General features: G+C 39.1%; 1 protein-coding gene across 1 annotated transcript in view; it reads right to left on the reverse strand.

Annotated features, from left to right (window-relative positions):
• Window positions 1–1,158: 1,158 nt before the first annotated feature.
• The window catches only part of LOC103597649 (multiple epidermal growth factor-like domains protein 10), a 110,745-nt gene continuing 91,983 nt past the window's right edge, over window positions 1,159–19,920 (reverse strand). The window contains exons 8-13 of the mRNA XM_008581520.1: window positions 13,762–13,982; window positions 6,659–6,833; window positions 5,211–5,331; window positions 4,109–4,272; window positions 1,762–1,864; window positions 1,159–1,214 (exon numbers count right to left, since the gene is read on the reverse strand). Coding sequence (XP_008579742.1) covers window positions 1,159–1,214; window positions 1,762–1,864; window positions 4,109–4,272; window positions 5,211–5,331; window positions 6,659–6,833; window positions 13,762–13,982 — 840 coding nt within the window. The remainder of the gene's footprint in view (window positions 1,215–1,761; window positions 1,865–4,108; window positions 4,273–5,210; window positions 5,332–6,658; window positions 6,834–13,761; window positions 13,983–19,920) is intronic.

Consider the following 19,920-nt stretch of genomic DNA (forward strand, 5'->3'; position numbering starts at 1 on the left):
CAAGAAAGAAATAGTGTATTTCCCAAACAAAAACTGAGGGAGTTCACCACCACAAGACCAGCTGTATAAGAAATCCTGAAGGGAGTACTGCATCTGGAATCTAAAAACAATAATCACTACATGAATACACGACAAAGAATGAAACCCAGTAGTAGAGCAAAAATGCAAATAAGAAAGAGAAACTTTATCTAACCACTTCAAAAAAACCAACAAACAAGGAAGACAAACAATAAAATGGGAAGAAAGGAACAAAAGATATTTAAAATATCCAAACAAAAATTGATAAAATGCCATTAGTAAGTCAATATCTTTCAATAATAAGCCTAAATGTAAATGGATTAAATTCCCCCCTCAAAAGACACAGACGGATTGATTGAATTAAAAAACTAGACCAAACTATATTCTCAATATTGGACATATTGGCTGGCTGATTAGCTCAGCTGGTTACAGCACAGCCTTATAACACCAAGGTCACAGGTTCAGAACTCCTTACTGGCCAGTCACCAAGTAAAAAAAAAAAAAGACTGAATTTAACATTGGACAGATCATCTAGGCAACAAATCAACAGAGAAATACAGGATTTAAACCACACTTTAGACCAATTGAACTTGGGGGATATCTACAGAACATTTTATTCAACAACCACAGAATACACATTCTTCACATCAGCACATAGAACATTTTCCAGGATAGACAACAATTAGATCACAAATCAAAACTCATCAAATTAAAAAAGAACAAATTGAAATCATTTCAAGTATTTTTACAGACCACACAGATTAAAACTCAAAATCAATAACAAGCAAAACTCTGGAAACTATACCAATAAAACATGAAAATTAAACAACATGCTACTGAATGACATACGGATCCAAAAGGAAATTAAACAGGAAATCAAAAGATTTCTTGAAAGTAATGAAAATAAAGATACATTAAAAAAAAAAGACAGATAACAGCAAGTGCTGGTGAGGATATGGAAAAATTGGAACCCTCATACCTTGCTGGTGGAAATGTAAAATGGTAGTTGCTCTGGAAAACAGTTTTTCCAAAAAGCAGAGTTACTGTATGACCCAGAAAACGTGGTCCTGAAGAGCAGTATTTTTGCTCATGATATGCAGGTTTGCTTGGACATTTAATGTCATTTTCCAAGTCTGCACATCATGAGCAAAAACCTTCTTCTTCCAGGACCACTGTTAGCTCGATAAACTTCCCGGCTGAAACCATGAAGTCATATAAATGAGGAGAAACCCACCTTATGGTTAGAGAATTAGTACTCAACCATATTATAAAACTTGCCATGACTCAAACATTATTTTAAGAAAAAGAAAGTTTTAAAACTTTTATTTCTAGTAATTAATACTTTATTATTTGCATATTAACTGTATTAACATTAGAATTTAATATTTTTGCCTCCTTAAGGTGACCCTAGTTATAGTCTTAGGGTTTATGTAAATCATTCTTTCCTCAATGCTCAAAATACACCACAGAGTTCTTGTTGACCTCTTCACAGAAATTCACATTTTTCCCATTTGCTGGCCTGAATTCTGATAGTTGGGCCTCTCAAATCACCATAAAATCAGCCCTGGATTATAGATTAATTATGCCTAGCAATAACATTTCTTGGGTAAAAATGTATCAGTATACTGGAGACTTTACCGTATTTTTATTTTTTCTGAAAAGTTGACCTGCACATGTTTCTCTGAAGTAGCAAGGCATTAAGTTGGTGGGTTCCACTTTCACGTGGCGGCCCCTGGCTCTCACCTGACCATCCGGGGAGGCAGCGGCAATGGCCCGTGGTGGGGTGACAGCCATCCGCGTGGCTGCAGTCACAGCGCTCAGCACAGTGCAGCCCATATGTGCCATCCTGTATGGAAGACAGCATCAACGACAGCAATGAGGGCCTGGGAAAGCCCAGTACGGAGATCAAAGGGCCACATCAGCCATTTCTGATAAAGCGCCCTGCTCTTCCCAATGCCTTTCAGGAACACACATCATAATTGACTCTCCCTATATCTTCCTGGCCCCCAAAATGTAGGCTCCAGGAGGTCTGTGTTTTAAAATTGCTCAAACCCTGGTTTATGCCAGACATAACAACTGGGACATATCAATGGTGAAACCAATTATGCCAATGTGCTGATATGCACATATGCAAATATATGTAAATGTGCCCATTAATGAAAAGAAACTTACCATAAACCACAATTCATAAAAGTATTTTCTTTTGCTCCTAAAGATTTTTATAAAATAGTTCAGCGTTTCCTACAATACAATCCATTCTTTAGTGGAAAGAGAGGACCCTGACCTATATAAAGAAGCCCTAAAAATTTTTTAAAAATTATAGTTCTAATTGAATTAAGTTGGTTTCCATAAGTTGCCAATGGGATACATGGTACTATAAAGAAAAATGAAAACCTTGTGTTACTTTTCCCTAATATATCCTCCTTTCCATGAAGAAGTCTAAAACAGAAAGAATCCTGATTCAAGATTCCACGTATGCCTGGGCACACCCTCCCCGCTCTTCTCCTCCCAGAGCTTTATGTTTCCACGTGCACATCAGTTGTGCAGTCCAACAAGATAGTACTCTTCCTGGATGTGGTCATTTCATTTGTGAGAAAAGAATGGAAAGCTCTGCATTTACAAGCCCTGCTCTTTCACCCCAGATCCTGAGAATTGATCTACAAACCTCCTTATACCACCCAAGCACTAGAAAAATGCAGGGTGCACAGTTACCAAGAGGGAGGAACACAGGAACCAGCATAAACAGGTAGTGAGTGTTAGATGGCATAATCATTTCTCTAAAACTTGTTAAAATAAAAAACAACAATTAACCCATTTCGTAGGCCCTGCTAGTGTTTTATAATGCTGCATAGGATTTAACTCTGCCATGAAATGAACCACTAAACCATCAGCCTTCAATGATTTACTAACTCCTCTAGTGTACAAAAAAGGACAAGATTGTGCCAGAGGCTTTGGCTTGTCTACGATCAGATAGGAGTGGAAGGTGATCTTCAAGCCCATCTCCAAGCACTGATCATTTGTTCACTGGTCAGATGAGAGGCAGCAAAGCCAACTTAACTCTGGGTATGGAATAGCCTAGGGTGGGATACACTCTTCTTTGGGAAATGGGTTGGACTTAATGAGGAGGAAGCCCAGAGAGAGAAGAGCCTCCATGGAAAAGCACTTCTCCTTGAGGGGCCAGTTCAGAGTATCACATTGTTATCTTGCAGTCAGATGATGTCCTGGAGGCAGAGAACACACACCACCGAGAGAATGCTTAATGGCTCAAGAGAAAAGAATTGCGATGGGAAGAAAGGGTGACGGCTAAGAGGGAAAAAAACTGGTCAAGTGCTTCAGAAGAAAGACAAATCATCGAGTTACTAAGAGAATGCCCCTCTGTCAGCCTGCAGTAATACAGTGGAGACTTCTCACAACCTGTATCTCCAAAGTGGATCAAGAGAACGGAGTGAGCATTGAACTAATGAAACCTTAGGACAGTCTTAAGACTCCAGAAATAATTACATTAAAAGATGCTTTTTCCAAACCTTTTTTCACCACTTCAATGAGCATTTCTGTGACATCAATCACCACCCCCCTTAGGACAGTCTTAAGACTCCAGAAATAATTACATTGAAAGACGCTTTTTCCAAACCTTTTTTCACCACTTCAATGAGCATTTCTGTGACATCAATCACCACCCCTCTTTCAGCCCCCCACCACTTTCCACCCCAAAGGCTGGGGGATTTCCATCATGATGGAAACAAAATATTTGGAGAGTTGACAGGCATACACTGGGTGTTTGACTAACGCTGTTGACTTGCTGCCACTGAGAGAGGGGCATATAAGAAACATAGAAAATAAAGTGTCAGGGTGGAGGAAACAGGGTAGAGATGAAGGAAAAGAAGAAAGAAATTTTCACAAAGCCCACCTAACCAATTTCCATGTCTACCTCTTTTCCAATCCGATATCCAATTTAAATCAAAACATCTCAATTCTTCTAACAGTTAGTGAAGTTTGATACTCAGCCACTTTAAATCAGGAAAACCACAAAAAGAAGCCAAACCTCCAGCATCAGCTCCTCCCAGACATTCCCAGTCTGGTTTGGGCGTACCTGGCAGGGAAGTTCACATTTCTCCCCGCGCCAGCCAGGTGCACATGTGCAGGTCCCGTCCAGGGTGTTGCAGGCTCCTCCGTTGAGACACTGGCATGTTAAGTTACAGCCAAAGCCCCACGTGCCACTGGGACAGCTGATGGAGCAGTCCACTCCATGCCAGCCTGCACAATAAGAACGCCAGAGCACGTGAAGGAACAAAAGCAACAAAGTTTTGCTGAACCGTTCCCAACCAAGTTTCTCCTTAGAAACATTGTGGAGATGCACAACAGTGCTCTGAGCCGCAGGCCCAGCAGCAGAGAGCATCGGCTGTGCCATGTAAGGCCTCCATCAGAAATGAACAAAAGGCACTCTGACAGCCCAACACTGTGAGTGCTGTGTGATCTGTCAAGCATGCCAATGCTGAGAAGCACTACTGGGCTGTTGGGGAAGAGATATGGAGTGGGGGCTTCTTTAATGTGCAGTGACACACACCATGGAATCTGAGTTTTGTTCATATCAGAGCACAGCAATATTTATATGGAGGGAGAGGAAGGTTTGTGCTTGAAAGAACAACCCCATCTTTATTTTTTGTTTGTTTGTTTATTTGTTTGTTTGTTTTGTGGCTGACTGGTATGGGGATCTGAACCTAGGACCTTGTTATGAGGATGTGCTCTAACCAAATGAGCTAACCAGCCAGCCCTCAACCCCATCTTTAAAGAAGAACCCGTTAACCATGAACATTGAGTATTTGGGATCCTGGCTGCACCTACAGATGGACACATTCTGGGCCTCATATAAAATCTGTGCTTGGCTGCATTTCTTGTCACGATTCCAGGCCAGTCAATTTAGGAGCACAGACACGTGTCTGTTTGTTTACTCTTCCCTAAAGTGCAGACTCACAGACTTTTGGAGCTGGCAGCAACTTTAGAGATCATCTAATGTGAGCCTCTTCCTATGGCTCATGAAAGCATCAGAGCCCACACTGGATGAGGGGCTTGCTGGGATCAGGCACTGAATTTTGGTGCAGCTGGAGCTAGACCCCTAGTCAAGGTTTCTTTCCTGTGACTTTAGGAGATAACAAGACCAGGATCAAATAAAAGACTCATTCACCCACTCTTACCTGCCTTGCAAGTACAAGACCCATCCACAGCAGAACAGACAGCATGGTTTTTACAGCCACAGCGAGAGGAACAATTTATCCCATAGGTTCCCAGAGGGCATGGGGTAGAGCAGTCAGTTCCCTAGACAGGCACAAATAGCAAAATGCATGCAATGTTGCCAACTGAAATAAAGCCAACACAAATAAACAAAAATGTATCTTGGCCATGCTAATTTTACTTTCTTTCTAATTTTAACATAGTGTACACTTTAAAAGTTGCTATAATGTCACCACTATACAAATTTTAGAGATTCAAGGGCAATACCAGAAGGCCTATGTTAAGGATACAGTATTTAATGGGACCCCAAAAAGCCTGCTGCCTTCATTAGTCTTGTCTTTGTAGCAGAACTAAAAAAACCAAAACCAAAACAACAAATTTGATCTTGCCCAGACAAATAGATAAATAAAAATAAATTGTAGCTATAAAACTATTGTTGATAAATAAACATAAATATGATCTGTACATTAGATCCTAGTGCTTCCTAGACTTCTTTGTTATAATATGTAGTATTATAAGTGGGTGAAGCAAAGCAACAGAACACACACTAGCCAGCAACATGATTCAACTTATCTGACAGTGAGCATTCAACATAGACTTGGGCTATCAAAGGTGACTAGAGGTCATCTCCTTTCAAAACAGAAGGGACTCTTAAGACAAGGTTAATTCAAGGGCTCAAAAAAAGGGTTGTGAAATGGGTTTAAAACCCTGTAAAGATCCTCTCAGCTCTGTGACTTTATGATCCACCAGTTCCACGTTATATGTTCTGGAATAATTCTTCATAGCTCAATGTTCTCCTCTTTAAAATGGGAGTAAATAATTGAAAATCAATGCATTTTTCTTTAAAACAAAGATTTCTAGCTAAAAAATCCTAGGAACTGCATGCAAAATTCTGCTCTATTGTTATATAGGCACATTTGTAGGGTTTAGATTCCCAAAGGGATCTAAAAACTTTTGTGCAATGAACTACAGAAGGTAAATACATAATAAATGCTAACTTGATGTATGATGTGTCTTCAAATTGCATGGAATGAAAACAAAAACTGTTGACAATAATACATAACCTACTTGGAAAATAACTTCTTTGTTGCCTATAAAACACAGTAAAATAATTACTTAAGAAATAATTATAATATATCATACTACCCAACATATATTTATATTAAAAATTAATGTCATATGTTTAGTTTTACCAGCTTCCCCAGATACTAAGATAATTACTTATATCTCTATTAGTAATTCTTTTCTCTTTATTCTCTTTTCTTCTTTTTTCTCTTTATTCTCTTTCTCGTTAAAGATGTGAATGATTTTAGCACACTCATTGTACCTCACAGAAGGTCATATAAATCATGGTATTGATATGCTCCATATTGCACCCTCTCCTCCTTTCTTCAGAGCCCACGTCACTCACTTTGAATCCCGGGGCACAGGTGCACTTCCCAGTCACACTGTCACAGTCAGCCCCATTTTGGCAGCTGCAGATCTGTTGGCAAGCTTCTCCGTAGAATCCAGGAGAGCATGTCTCATTACAGTAGAGTCCCGACCAGCCCGGCTTGCAGGCACACTCTCCAGACATGGGGTGACAGCTGAGAGATGTGGATGGAAGGAACAAATTACTCTGGGGTAAACATGACACCCAAGGCCTGTGCAAATGCTGCTTTAGCCATGATCACTAAATGTGTGGGTAATTCCATGCACAATAACTTAAACTTCATTCCCATGCTTGGTGTGATTTAATTAATTGGCTGAAACCCAATTGGTACTACAGAAATTTTGTATAAAACCAGTATTATGCTCTAGCAGGATGACTATTACAACAACATCCTTTTGTCTGAAATTCTTTTTAATTTTCTTAAATTGAAAGCACTTATCAAATAAGAGTTCAATTCCCTGAGAAGAACTAAAAAAACTCCATCCAGTGAACGATACCAATCAGTTAACCAGCATGATGTCCAAAGAACTTCAAAAGCAGTAACCTCACCAGCCAATTTCTCCTCTCAGCTCCCAATACCTGGTAGCAGAGCAGCTGGTCTCTACCTGAAACAGCAGCCATATTGACTGGCCAGGCAGCCAGCTGTTGCTTCATAGCAAATGGACACATCAGCTGTGCTAAGATGCACGTGTAAGTGTGCTGACACAATAGGGCACTCTGTGGCATGCTGGCTCAAAACACATGTGCTGCTCACAGCAGGAAAATCTTAACAATCAAACTAGCTCTGCTGACAATTGGAAGACTGTGTAAACATGGTCTTCCTTCCCTGCTGGAGCTAAAACCCTGCCCTTAGCTAGGGCAAACAACAAAATCTGCTGTCGCATCCAAACATTTGCTAAATGACCTCTCGTTATTTAGAGGACTGTTCATAGATTTTCTACTCTTGGAAGAATGATGACCTGGGAGGGATGTAGACTGAGGAAGTACTTCCAGTACTCCCACCACCTGAGTAACCCTAGTGAAAGCACAGAACCTCCTGATGTCCTAGTCTGTCAAGTGGGGATCTCAGCCACACCCCATAAACTCATTTCCCACCTTTCTCCTGCCCCTTTCTCTTCCCCTGCCCTTCCTCATTCTCCTCCTTCTTCTTTGAAAAAGGGTATGGGTTGGATGGTTCAGTCCTCATTTTCAAAAATATATTTAAGTACACTTTTAGACCCCAGCTGCAACTAAATGTCACAGCAAAGGCATAGACGTCCATCACAAACACATTCAGAAAACAGGGCATGAAGATATCCAAGTACCATCCTACATTTGGAATGGTTTCGTGGGTATAGAACGTTTAGATTCAGAAGACAAGGGCTTGAGTATCAGATATACTTAGCTCTACTTAGATCTATCAAGTCTACTTACCTGCTGTTACTCTTGGGCAAACCACTTATCCTCAAGCAAACACCTGCACCTCAAACTTCACATGTCAAAAACAGCCCTTGTTCTTGCCTGCCTTCTTTCTTCACAAAGTACCTACCCCAATCCTCTGTATTTCCATAAATGACACCACCAGTCGCTCTGTTTACCTAGGAGTCATTCTGCCTCATTTACCACGTCCAGTTCATCACTAGGACCTAACCATTCTAACACTGAAATACCTTTTGAATCTGTCCCCTTCTCTTCATCTTCACTGTCACCATCCTGCTGCAAGCCAACACTATCTCCCAAACTCCTGAATGGCCTCCCTGCACGCTCCGATGCTCATCACCTAAAGAGTAAACTGCGGGCCGAGCCCGTGGCGCACTCGGGAAAGTGCAGTGCTGGGAGCGCAGCAGCGCTCCCGCCGCGGGTTCGGATCCTATATAGGGATGATCGGTGCGCTCACAGCACTCACTGGCTGAGCGCGGTGCGGCCGGTCTCAAAAAGGACAAAAAAAAAAAAAAAAAAAAAAAAAAGAGTAAACTGCATCATATCATTCTCCTCCTTAAAACTCTTCAAAGGCTCCCCACTACACTTAGTATAAGATTCATACTGTTTGATACAGCTAGAGTGACTATATAATTTATTGTCTAGGCCAGGGCATTTTTTAAAGTGAAGAGGGATCTTCTAATAATTATACCAGGCCAACAGGACTAAGGCAGACTGTTCTTGCAAAACCAGATACATGATCATCCTAAAGACAGTCCCCAGGGCCTGACCATCTGGCCACTGCCCACTCCTCAACCTCTTCTTTCATCATTATGCTCTCTACAACACTGGATTTCTCTTTTAGTTCGTAAACCTACTGAGTTTTCAACTTAAGGGCCTCCACATAGGCGATTCTGTATTCCTAGAATGCTATTTCCCTACTCTCTGCCTATCTCTCCCCATCCTGTTCTTCCAGTCTCAGCTTAAACATTTCTTCCTCCCAGAGGCCTTCCCTGACCACCCAAATTTAAATTAGGTCTCTTCATCATTCTCTTTCGTAGCACCTGTTCTTTCTCCTCATCTCACTTGGCACAATTTGTGATCCTGTGCTTGTGTTTACAGTCCTGTAATGTCTTCCTTCCCCTCTAGACCATGAGTTCTATGAGGGCAAGAATTAAGTCTGTTCTGTTACCTGTCCCTATTCACGGTAGGCTCACAGTAAATACTGATTGATTGAACAAGTGAAAATGTCACAGCTGATACACAGTGGATCTAGTTTCCCCACACTAATCTGCTTCTCCCAGACATCTCTGAGTCATCAAGCAACGTTAAATTATAATCAGCATACCTGTATACAAAGGCAGAATTTCACCTGAAGTTAGCTTAAAAGATGTTACAGCCTTGGCTTAAAGGAAGTTGCTATTAATTGGGAACACTCACTTCTGTGATGCTCGTGATGATGCTGTAGGTGAATGCACAGACTAGCAGTTAGTGTTTACTGAGCAGCACTGTGCTAAGCACTCCATGCACTTTATTTAGTTCAATTCCTACCACACTAAGTGGGAGGTAGGATACCATTTTTAAATAAGAAAACAGAGGCCTAGACATTGTAATTTATTCAAAGTTTCACATAGGTAGTGGCAGAATCAAACTTGCACCCAGTTTTGGTTTTTTTTAATACCAAAATAAGGGAGTTTGCTAGCAGCCTGCTAGGGGTAGTAGACATGAAAGAGAATTGCTAAAACTTAAGATTTAGCACAGATGAAGGGGTGAGCAGGACCAGTAGAAATCTGTACTGTTTCTAAAATACATTTTAAATTTATTTAATGAGGCAAATTTACTTCAGTAAGGTCCTACATTTGAGAAAAGGAAAAGAATATTTCAAGTGATTAATTGGTTTAAATAGTTAACCTTATCTTAACATACTGTGCAAGAAAGGATATTTTTGGTAGAAAATATTGCTTTTCATTAAAAGCTAGAAAATAACATCATGATGTACTCATAAATGTTAAATAAAATAAACAATTTAGGGACAGAGAATTGAACTAAGTGAGAGGCAGACAGAGAAATTGATATTCAGTGCCCCCCAGTGAGTGTGAGTGCAGCACACTGGTTCTCAGATTGATTGACACCAAAATTAGCATTCTGCAATTTGTAATTAGATGTAGGAAGCCAGAGCACTTCGGAGGCATTTGATGGGTTCTCATGCCGGCAGGTTAATTGGTAATGAGATTTACGTGTTGATGTAGGAGCAGCAGATTAGAGGTTTCGGAGTGATACACTCACTACCTGTTTTCTGTCTAAAGAACAGACTGCGTGTGTGAAAATAGGATTACACACACATACGGGAATACTTGTCATTTGATACACACATATAACTAGATACATATATTCTATTAAATTTTCCAATTTAATAGTTAAATTATAACAAGAATACAGTACTATATAATATTGGCTAAAATAAAATGAGTTGTATTTCGTTTTATTCATTTCCTTAGATGTTATTAATGCTCAAATGTAATGATAATTAGGTAGCGTTTGCAAATAGGCACATCCTGATTGCTCACGGCCGTTATATATCTTTATTAACAAGAGCTAATATACATATCCCATGTGAAATCTTACTAAATCTCAAATTTTGTTTTCTTGCTCAAAATTATTTCCACCATAAAAGTTAGTTTTCAGTTGAAAAGTCCAGGTCACTGTCTTGATGCTCAATAATAGTGCTAAAATTTAAAATACTAATATTATTTACAAATATATTAAATTTACCTCAACCCTATGATAGACTGCAAAATAAAAATAGCTACAAATTCTTTGCAACTCCTCCCATTGAATCTGGACTTGATCATGTGACTCTCTTTGTCTAAAGAGACATTAGCAAACGTGACACAATCAAAGGCTTGAAAAGTGTTTGCATGTTGGGGCTTGCCCTGTCTCTTGCTGCTTTTAGAAGCCAATCACCATGTAAAGAAGCCCAGGCTAGCCTGCTAGATGCTGGAGACATGCCACTCAGTCACCCCATCACCCAGCCAAATGCCAGACATGGGAGTGAGGATATTCAGGACCAATCAGCCTCTAGTCAATCTGCCAGCTGAACACGGAAAGACCAGAAGAAGAACCACCAAGCTGAGCCTAGCCCAAATAGTCAAGCAAAGAATTATAGCCTAATAAATAATATTGTTTTATGCCTCTAAGTTTAGGGTAGTGTTTTTCTTTTATGCAGCAAAAGCTAACTGATACAAACCCCTACACAAATTTATGGCTGCAATACATGTCAATACGTACAACCAGAGAACTCAAAATTTACCTAAAGAGGGGCCGGCCCGTGGCTCACTCGGTAGAGTGCAGTGTTGATAACACCAAGGCCACGGGATCGGATCCTATATAGGGATGGCCGGTTTGCTCACTGGCTGAGCGTGGTGCTGACAACACCAAGCCAAGGGTTGAGGTCCCCTTACTGGTCATCTTTAAAAAAAAAAAAAAAAAAATTTACCTAAAGACAATGTAAATTATTAATTTATGTTGCATTAATTATAATTTATTTATTATAGTTATAATTACTAATTATAATTATTAATTTAATTATTATAATGAAAGGCTTTAGGATAAATATACATTATGAATTATGTAATAGCAAAGCTCCACTTGCTTGATTAAATGGTAAAGTCCACAAGCTAGGCTTTTAGTTAATACAAAAAGATTCTATGCTTTCGGTTCAAAGAGACCTTGTGTTTCCAGGAATTTTACATGGAAGTTTGAGATATAAGAATTAGATGGATGACTCCAACTGTGGATTCAACAAGACAGAGTCATATAATCAATATTCAAGTGGTTTTAATAAATATTTGTAAAAGCTAATCTTTAAAAATAGCTTTTATGACTTAGGGAAGTACTTAATAGGTTAATTGTTTTTTAATCTTCTGATTATTTGATATACATTATTAGACAGATTTTAGTGTTATTTTGACCTATGTCATTGTAAATCTCATGTACTTCTTGGTTAGAGCATACATGCTTAGGTACATGTAATCTATGCCAAAATTATCATGGTACTGGCATTAATTAAATAACTCTCCACTTGTACTTTGCCACTACCAACATGGTATCCCAATTCCAACAAAGCCAACATTGTCTCTGCTTCTTCAAGTCTTCTCATAGCAGAGCTCTTTCTTTGTATGGGATTATTATTCCATTCGATTTCAGCTATATCTACAAACAACAAAACAGCACACTGGTATACAGTAAGGTTCTCAGCTATCGCTACATTAGGCTTACCTTTTGTTGCAACGAGCCTTACACTGCAGGAAAGGGAGCTAAATTCATGACTTGCCCCTAATTCTGCCAGCTCTTTAAATATTGGAAAGTTAAAAACAAAAGCAAAAACAAAAAAACTGCAGATAGGATTCACTTTTACTCTCCAAATGTTTACCTAAACTTGTCATATAAAGAATGGCAATATTTTCCAATGAAGAAAACTAAACGTTGACTTGCAGAAGTGGCTTACAAAGTTACTTGAATCACACTGAGAATAAACTTCTTTGATATATCCCACTAAAATGTTTTCCAGCACAAACACACACACACACACACACACACACACACAGAATGCAAAGTCCGTTTTTTACCCTTACAATGGTTTAAAGACGAGACCAACCACATGCTTCTGTTTACTTTTAACTTTTGTGCATTTGGGACTTGATGTGGCCATGAGTTATCTTTCTGAAGTATAAATGAAGTAACAGCTGTGCTGAATGCAAATAAAAGTAATTCTAATAACATCTGAACTGCTATATAATGCACTACATTTTTGTCAAACTCAGCTCTTCCAGCACTCTGCAAAGGAGGCCCAGAACACTAAGTTATGTGCATCTGGTCCTTGGGGGTTAGAAAAAGAAAAGAGGAGGAGGGAAGATATTTTCAAGGGCAGACAAGGTACAGTAGGGTGGGTGGGATCGTGGTTTCCTGTTCCCAAATTCTTCAAGAGATTTTTGAGGTAAAAGATCCTTGAGAGTTCTATGTCAGAGTAATCAATTCTGAAAAGATATTTCACATGTGACAGCCACATGTGAAACACTTTTACAAAACTTCCACCAGTACACTTCCTCTCTATAGTCTTTTTTTCTTCCACAGATGTGCTGTCAAGTAAAAGATGTTGCAGTGAGAGTCACTTTATGATATTTTTACATACTAAACTTGGCTTACCTCTTCTTTCTCATTGCATCTTTGCTTCTAAGGGAATGTCACAGAATCCCTCTCTTAGGGAAAAGCTCTACTAACCTCAGCAAATTAAATTTTACCAGTGGCCATGAATAGAGAATAGAATTTAATATCCACCAACAATCATCTAACAATTTTAGCACTTCTGACAGGGGCCATCACTCAGAAAGAGAAAATCTCTTCCTTTTGGTGATTTACTTGGACCCAGGATAGCTCAGAGGCAGGAAGGGCTTTGGGGTAGGAAACTCTCTGTCATTTCCTCCTTCCAAATCCTGGACACTGAGGTTAAAACTTTAATAGGACATGTCCTTGCAGAGCAGCCGACACTCACCTATGAGTGCTGTCCAGATGGCAGGGGCACCACTTGTCACACCTGATGCCATAGAGTCCCTCTGGACACAGGTCCTGGACACTGAGGTTAAAACTTTAATAGGACATGTCCTTGCAGAGCAGCCGACACTCACCTATGAGTGTTGTCCAGATGGCAGGGGCACCACTTGTCACACCTGATGCCATAGAGTCCCTCTGGACACAGGCGGGCCTCACAGTGCTCACCAGCAAAGCCTGCTTCACAGAGGCACGTCCCACTCACATGGTAACACTTCCCACCATTAACACACTGGCAGGTCTCAGCACAGCGAACTCCGAAGGTCCCAACTGGACACTCGTCCTGGCACCTTTCAAGCCAGAGGTAGGAGCAGAAGACAGATTAATTAGTGCCATGTGAAAATAAATGGCTGATTCAGAGTGGCTTTGTTATGTATACATTGAAACTGCTTTTTGGACTTGATATTATTTAGTGATTGTCTCATTACAGGTATGAAAAGCATTAAGAAATTATTCTGGCTACATATAGTAGTAATAGCAGTATAACCTGTTGAAAAAAGAAATAATAAAAATGAAACAAAAACAAAATGAAATTATGAGCTTAGGCATGAAGCATGTTTTACACCTAGTGCTACATAGCACTTAAGTAGGAACCAAGAAAAGGAGAAAAGTAATTACCCAAACATTAGTCCCAGTCCATAATTAGGAAATTAAAAAAATATGCTTTCTCCATTCCCAAGAGAAAATTTGTGGCAAATGTGAAACTAAATTTTAATTCTCTTGACTGGTACAGAGATCCAAACCCTTTGACCTTGGTGCCTTACTGTAATCAGCACTGTGCTCTAACCAAGTGAGCTAACCTCCCAGCCCTGCCATTAACTTTTAACCTTGGTCAAGTTCCTATTCCTTCCAAAGCTGAGTGGTAATCACTGCTCCTCATCTAGAAAGTTACGTAACTAATAAGCAAAGTCTCTTTAGACTTAAGGAATTCTGACACCAAAATCAGGCGTCCTCGATTCCAACCTGGGAAGCATCTGCCAGTAGGCTGCAGAAAGGTTTGGAATTTTCTAACATGACATTTTTGGCAAGTGGGGTATTGTCCTCTGTCCCCCTTCTGTTGGGAAGAAGGGCTCCCAAATAGCAATGAAAAAAATATCAGACCTCAGAAATTCACTTCATTGTCTTTTAAAAAATGGCATAAGAGCTCTGTCCCAAAGGACATACTCCAGGCAAGGAGGGAATCGTGATAGAAAAGAGAAAACTACCTATCATTGCTCCATGGAAAGCACAAGTAGTTCATGGGCTAGCCAAGTTTCTTTTTGGCTAGGCAAAGTGACGGGACACCTCAGCAGAAGGAGAGCTTGCTGCCTAAGGGGAGGAAGTCAGGGTTGCATCTAGCCCAGCGCTCGCCACGAGCAAGGTACACTTTGTCTCCGCAGACAGTTCCCCTGCGGCTCTCCAGTCAGGTCAGACCCAGAGTCAAAAATGTAGGTCAGAATTGTGCTTCTCAGGTCTGTATAATGCAAGCAGCAAGCACAATAACAAATTCAAGCATGCTTAAAAGAAACAGCTAAGAAACATACTTAGAAACAGCCTTTCCACAAGGCTTTGCATATTTTTAATGGTACGGTGTGATGACTAACGTTACCAAGGTGGGCAGGATTCTACTTCAGCATGGAGGACAATTCTTGAGAATCTTTTGATCCTTTTCTGACTCTGGCTCTAGCATATGTGTAGTGTGATGGAGACAAGGAGAGGGGCCTCATGTAAGTTTGGTTTCACAGGTTCTAGTCATCTTCAGGCGTACTGATCAACAGGCAAAGTCTTCAACTGCTCAACAAATTATTATAAAAGTTCTGGAGTAACTGAACCAATATTTAGCATAAAATCAAATGTGTGCTTTAAAGTTATATATATAACTATACCTACTTTTAGACCAAAGTATTTTTTAAAGGTGCTCTTTATTTTTTTAACCTGTTTAGAAACTTTAATAAGCCAGGTCATTTTGTTTATTCCTTAAAGATGTAAACTTAAAAGAAAGAAACACTGAGGAATAATAATTTGGCCTCACCATGGCTTCTGCAGAAGGCTGGCAAGACAACTCTGCAACCTGTCTGGATTTTCTTGCAAGTCAGTACCAAAAGGAAAAAGATAAACAAGATAAAATAATATCACTTTCTCTCTCCTACGTGGATTTGATAAGAAACTCCAATGTTAAACTTTTGGACTGTCTTCATGATTTTAATTTAGTAAAAGATCAGCTCTAAAAGTGGTTGAAAGTGGAATAGATCAGAAGGCTGGGAAAGCATCTGCTACCAGATTATAGGGAACCAGCGTGTGTATTTTATCATATCTTGGCAAAGACTGCCTTTTTCTCTGGGAAAACAAAATCCATAATAGCTAGTCCTCACCCACATTTAGTTTTCTAACCTATAATAAGATGTACTACTAATTTATATTATAAATACAAAACAAAAAGTCATTTGAATTTTACTTACTAAAGCAGCCGTTATGTAAGTTTGGTTCATATTCCTGCTTTCTTTTTTGTCAATGTTACACTAGTGAGAGAATCCTTTTAATAGGAGTCATGTCTATTTCCATGGACCAAACCAAAATGTAGGATATCTATCTAAAAGTATATATTTTCCATCTTGAAAATAAACATAATCATGACGTAGCTTATGTTTTTTTGATTGGCTGCATGAAAAGTCTTTGTCAAGCAGTCTCATCTCCCTTTTTGGACCCTTTATCTTCAAGAAGCACCATTTCCCAGCAAATTTTATGCCCTAATGTTGCTTTTGTGGCCCCAAGTAGAACAAGAAAAGCTATCTCAGGAATCAGTGGAAGAGGAAATACATTTTCTTAGGAGAGACGGCAGAGAAACCATAAAGATATAGCAATGTATAGTAGAAATATGGCCATGTTGGGTTTCTAATTTTTTTACTTTGAATAATGCCCTGGAATTAGGAAGTATGAATAAGCATTAAGCAGAGATAAACTAATAAAACGCAACACCGAATCCCAAATCAATGACGGTTACAGACTTCTTTTAATACAATTTTGACTATTATGTGGCATCTCACTGTGAACTTAAGGAAAAGGTAGTGAGCTGCCATGTTAGGCGTGGCAGCCCCATCTCCCACCCTTGTCCTTTTGAGCACGTCCCTTCCTAGAGTGCCTTCAATAGTTGGGCCAAACCATGATTTAGTGTGAAAGAATTACATTCCTCGTTAAACCTGGGGTCAGCAGATCACCTGCCTGCCTTTCTAACATCTGGAACTGCTACTTTGGGGAACTATAAAAAGCACTGGGAAAAAGCCCATGATTTAGTGTGAAAGAATTACATTCCTCGTTAAACCTGGGGTCAGCAGATCACCTGTCTGCCTTTCTAACATCTGGAACTGCTACTTTGGGGAACTATAAAAAGCACTGGGAAAAAGCCAAATTTTCCATGGTCCTAGATACAGAAAAGAGTTCCTCCACAGAAGACCAACCCTGCATTCCCCCAATTCCTGTCTATAATTTCAGACTTCACCTCCTCTCACCCACATTTATCTTCACTTTTAGGGTAATCCGGAATGCAGGCTTGGCAGGACCATCTTGGGCTTCACCTAAGAGTGCATTATTGAGTCCCTCCATGCGGCCAACCCCGGCTGAGCACCAACCCATGCATGGACCGTGCTAGGCCCTCCAAACCCCAGACAGATTCCCTGATGATGCCATTAGCACTGAGAACGCTCTTTCTTAACCCCTCCAGTTTGTGAGGCTCTGGAAACCATCCTCTCTTCACTCTCACTCCACATTACATTTCCTTACCACAATATCCTCTCAACCTTTCCACAAGCCCCACGACTTGTATGTGGGCATCCCATGTGTGGCTCTGCAAAATGCCTGTTTTGGTTTTTCTTTTTCTCTCTGGCGGGGAGAGCCGTCCCCACATCCTGGGGATGCTTTGCGGGCAGCCGCCTGTGGTGGTACCTGCTCCTGGAGCAGCAACCCTCTGGCCAACCTCAGCGATGCAGTTATGCTGACTTCTCAAAACAAGGGAAATGTCAAGTAAGACCCCAGCCCCCCAGGCTCTTTCCCCACACCTCCTGCCACAAATTGCCCCATAGCCACTCATTGTTTCCCTTTCATAGCGACAAATGTGCTTGTTGTCATTGTGTATCTATGTGTTAACTCAGAACTCAGATGGGGCTGACAATTGAAAACAGAAATCACATCTTCAGTCCATCAGAAAAACAACAGCTACAAGAGTGACAATTCAGGAAGCAGGTTCCCTCTTCAATTCCCTTCTCTTTCTCTGGCTCTTTGCCTTCCTTGCCTAAAATCTAAAATTTACCTGAAAATTAGCTGTTATATCCCTTTCCTTGTATTCCAAATAAGGTGAGTATATGCTTATTTGCCTTATGTTTGTTGCTTTCGTGTTGCCTCTAATGTGAACCTTAAATTCCTAGAGAGCAAGAAAACAATTATATTGAAATTCTTACTGTTCTAAAATATTATAAAACTATTTAGGATTCTTCTTGGTCTCATGCCTCTTCTATCTTGACTCTTTTTTTTATAACAACATGTTACATGGAGCCAGAAATCTAACCTAAAACTAGCTCATCAGTCACAAAAACTAAAACTAAAACAAGCTCATCTAATCTAAAACTAGGATGTCAGTCATAAAAATTTTCTTGGTAGTCCAATTACATGTTATACAAACTGTTTACTAAAGGTATCAATAATTCATAACATCAATAAATTAAAGGGAAAATATTAGCAAATAATATTAGTAAAAGAAAAAAAGGCTGTTAATGAACTTAAGCAGATATGACAAATAAAAGTTTTTAATAAAAATAGGAGTTGAAAGAAACTACTTGAGCATGAATAAGAAAATTTACTAAAAACCCATAGCAAACATGAAACTACACCAAAGCCATTTCCAATAAAATTAGGAAAAAGACAGGAATTCTCACTCTTACCTCTACTGTCAACATTCATTCAGAGGTTCAAATTAATGCAATAACTCAAGAAAATAAAACAACCATTATAAATATTGAAAAGAATAATTTATCTTTATTTGTAGATTATATGATTGTTTAACTAAATAGCTTTAGTATTTGCTAAAAATAACATTAAAATTAACCAAAAAGTTTGGTAGGGTGATTAAATAAAAAGGTAAATATTCAAAATCAAGTTTTTCTTTATTCAGAAATACCCAACTAGAAACTAAAATGAGATTTTAAAAAATTACAAAATACTTAGAAATAAATTTAATAAGAAAGCACAGGGTCTAAGGGGAGAAAAAAAAAACAACAGCAAACCTTACAGTATCTTATCGACAGTCATAAAATAAGACCAGAATTTTAGGAAAAAAAAAAAATTAGGGAAAGAAAAGTTGAAGGAATTCTTAGTTTTTACAGACATCACTAAAAAATAATGATAGCTAATATTTATACAGTTGATAAACATCACTCAAACTGATAATCACTAGTATTTATACAGTTCCTAGAGATCACTCAACTATAATAATAGCTAGTATTTGTAAGTTCCAGGACTGTTTTAAATGCTCTAATGTTTCACTTATTTAACAACCTTGAGGAAAGTACAGTTATCATCAGGACATCATAGATGAAGATTTTAGGCCAAGGACACATTGGCCTAAACCCAGATACCAAAATGTTTGCTTCTAATCATACCCTTCCCCCTTTTCCGTTTTTTTTTTTTTCTCTAATTCTCCACCTATATCCAATGAGTTTGGTTGTCTAGTCTTCCAGGACATAACAAATTAAAGAGCAAATTAGAAGAAACAGGGTGAGCAAAGCCTTTGGAGATAACAGTTTACCGTCTCATACAGAAAATGATAAACAGTGAAAGTAAGAACCACGTGAGCACACGTATATGCTCCTATTTCACGGGGGACCAGAGAGCCTCCACGTCCCAGCGGATCTTACTCTGTCACCAGCTCACAACATAATGACTAATATTCCTAATAGAACACCGAATCATAGGAAGGTAACTTTATGCTTTTCAAATGTACCTAAGTACACATCCCATTCTAAAATAAACCTATCCAAAAACACTTAAAATGTAAGTGGCAGTCCTAAATACTCCTTTTTATAATGATACTTTCAACATGGATTCTAAATAGCTGCTATTTTATGTTTTTCTATTTTTGTTTTTAATGCTTTCTCTTCTATTTTCAATTTGCCATTGTTATCTATGATTCAGTTTCTATGCACTGAATTAGGAAAAAATCTGTCAAACACACTGACACTTTACAGATGTTTCTGGAACATTATGGAACA

This window comes from Galeopterus variegatus, unplaced genomic scaffold, assembly GCF_000696425.1.
Source record: "Galeopterus variegatus unplaced genomic scaffold, G_variegatus-3.0.2 Scaffold2376, whole genome shotgun sequence".
Lineage (NCBI taxonomy): Eukaryota > Metazoa > Chordata > Mammalia > Dermoptera > Cynocephalidae > Galeopterus > Galeopterus variegatus.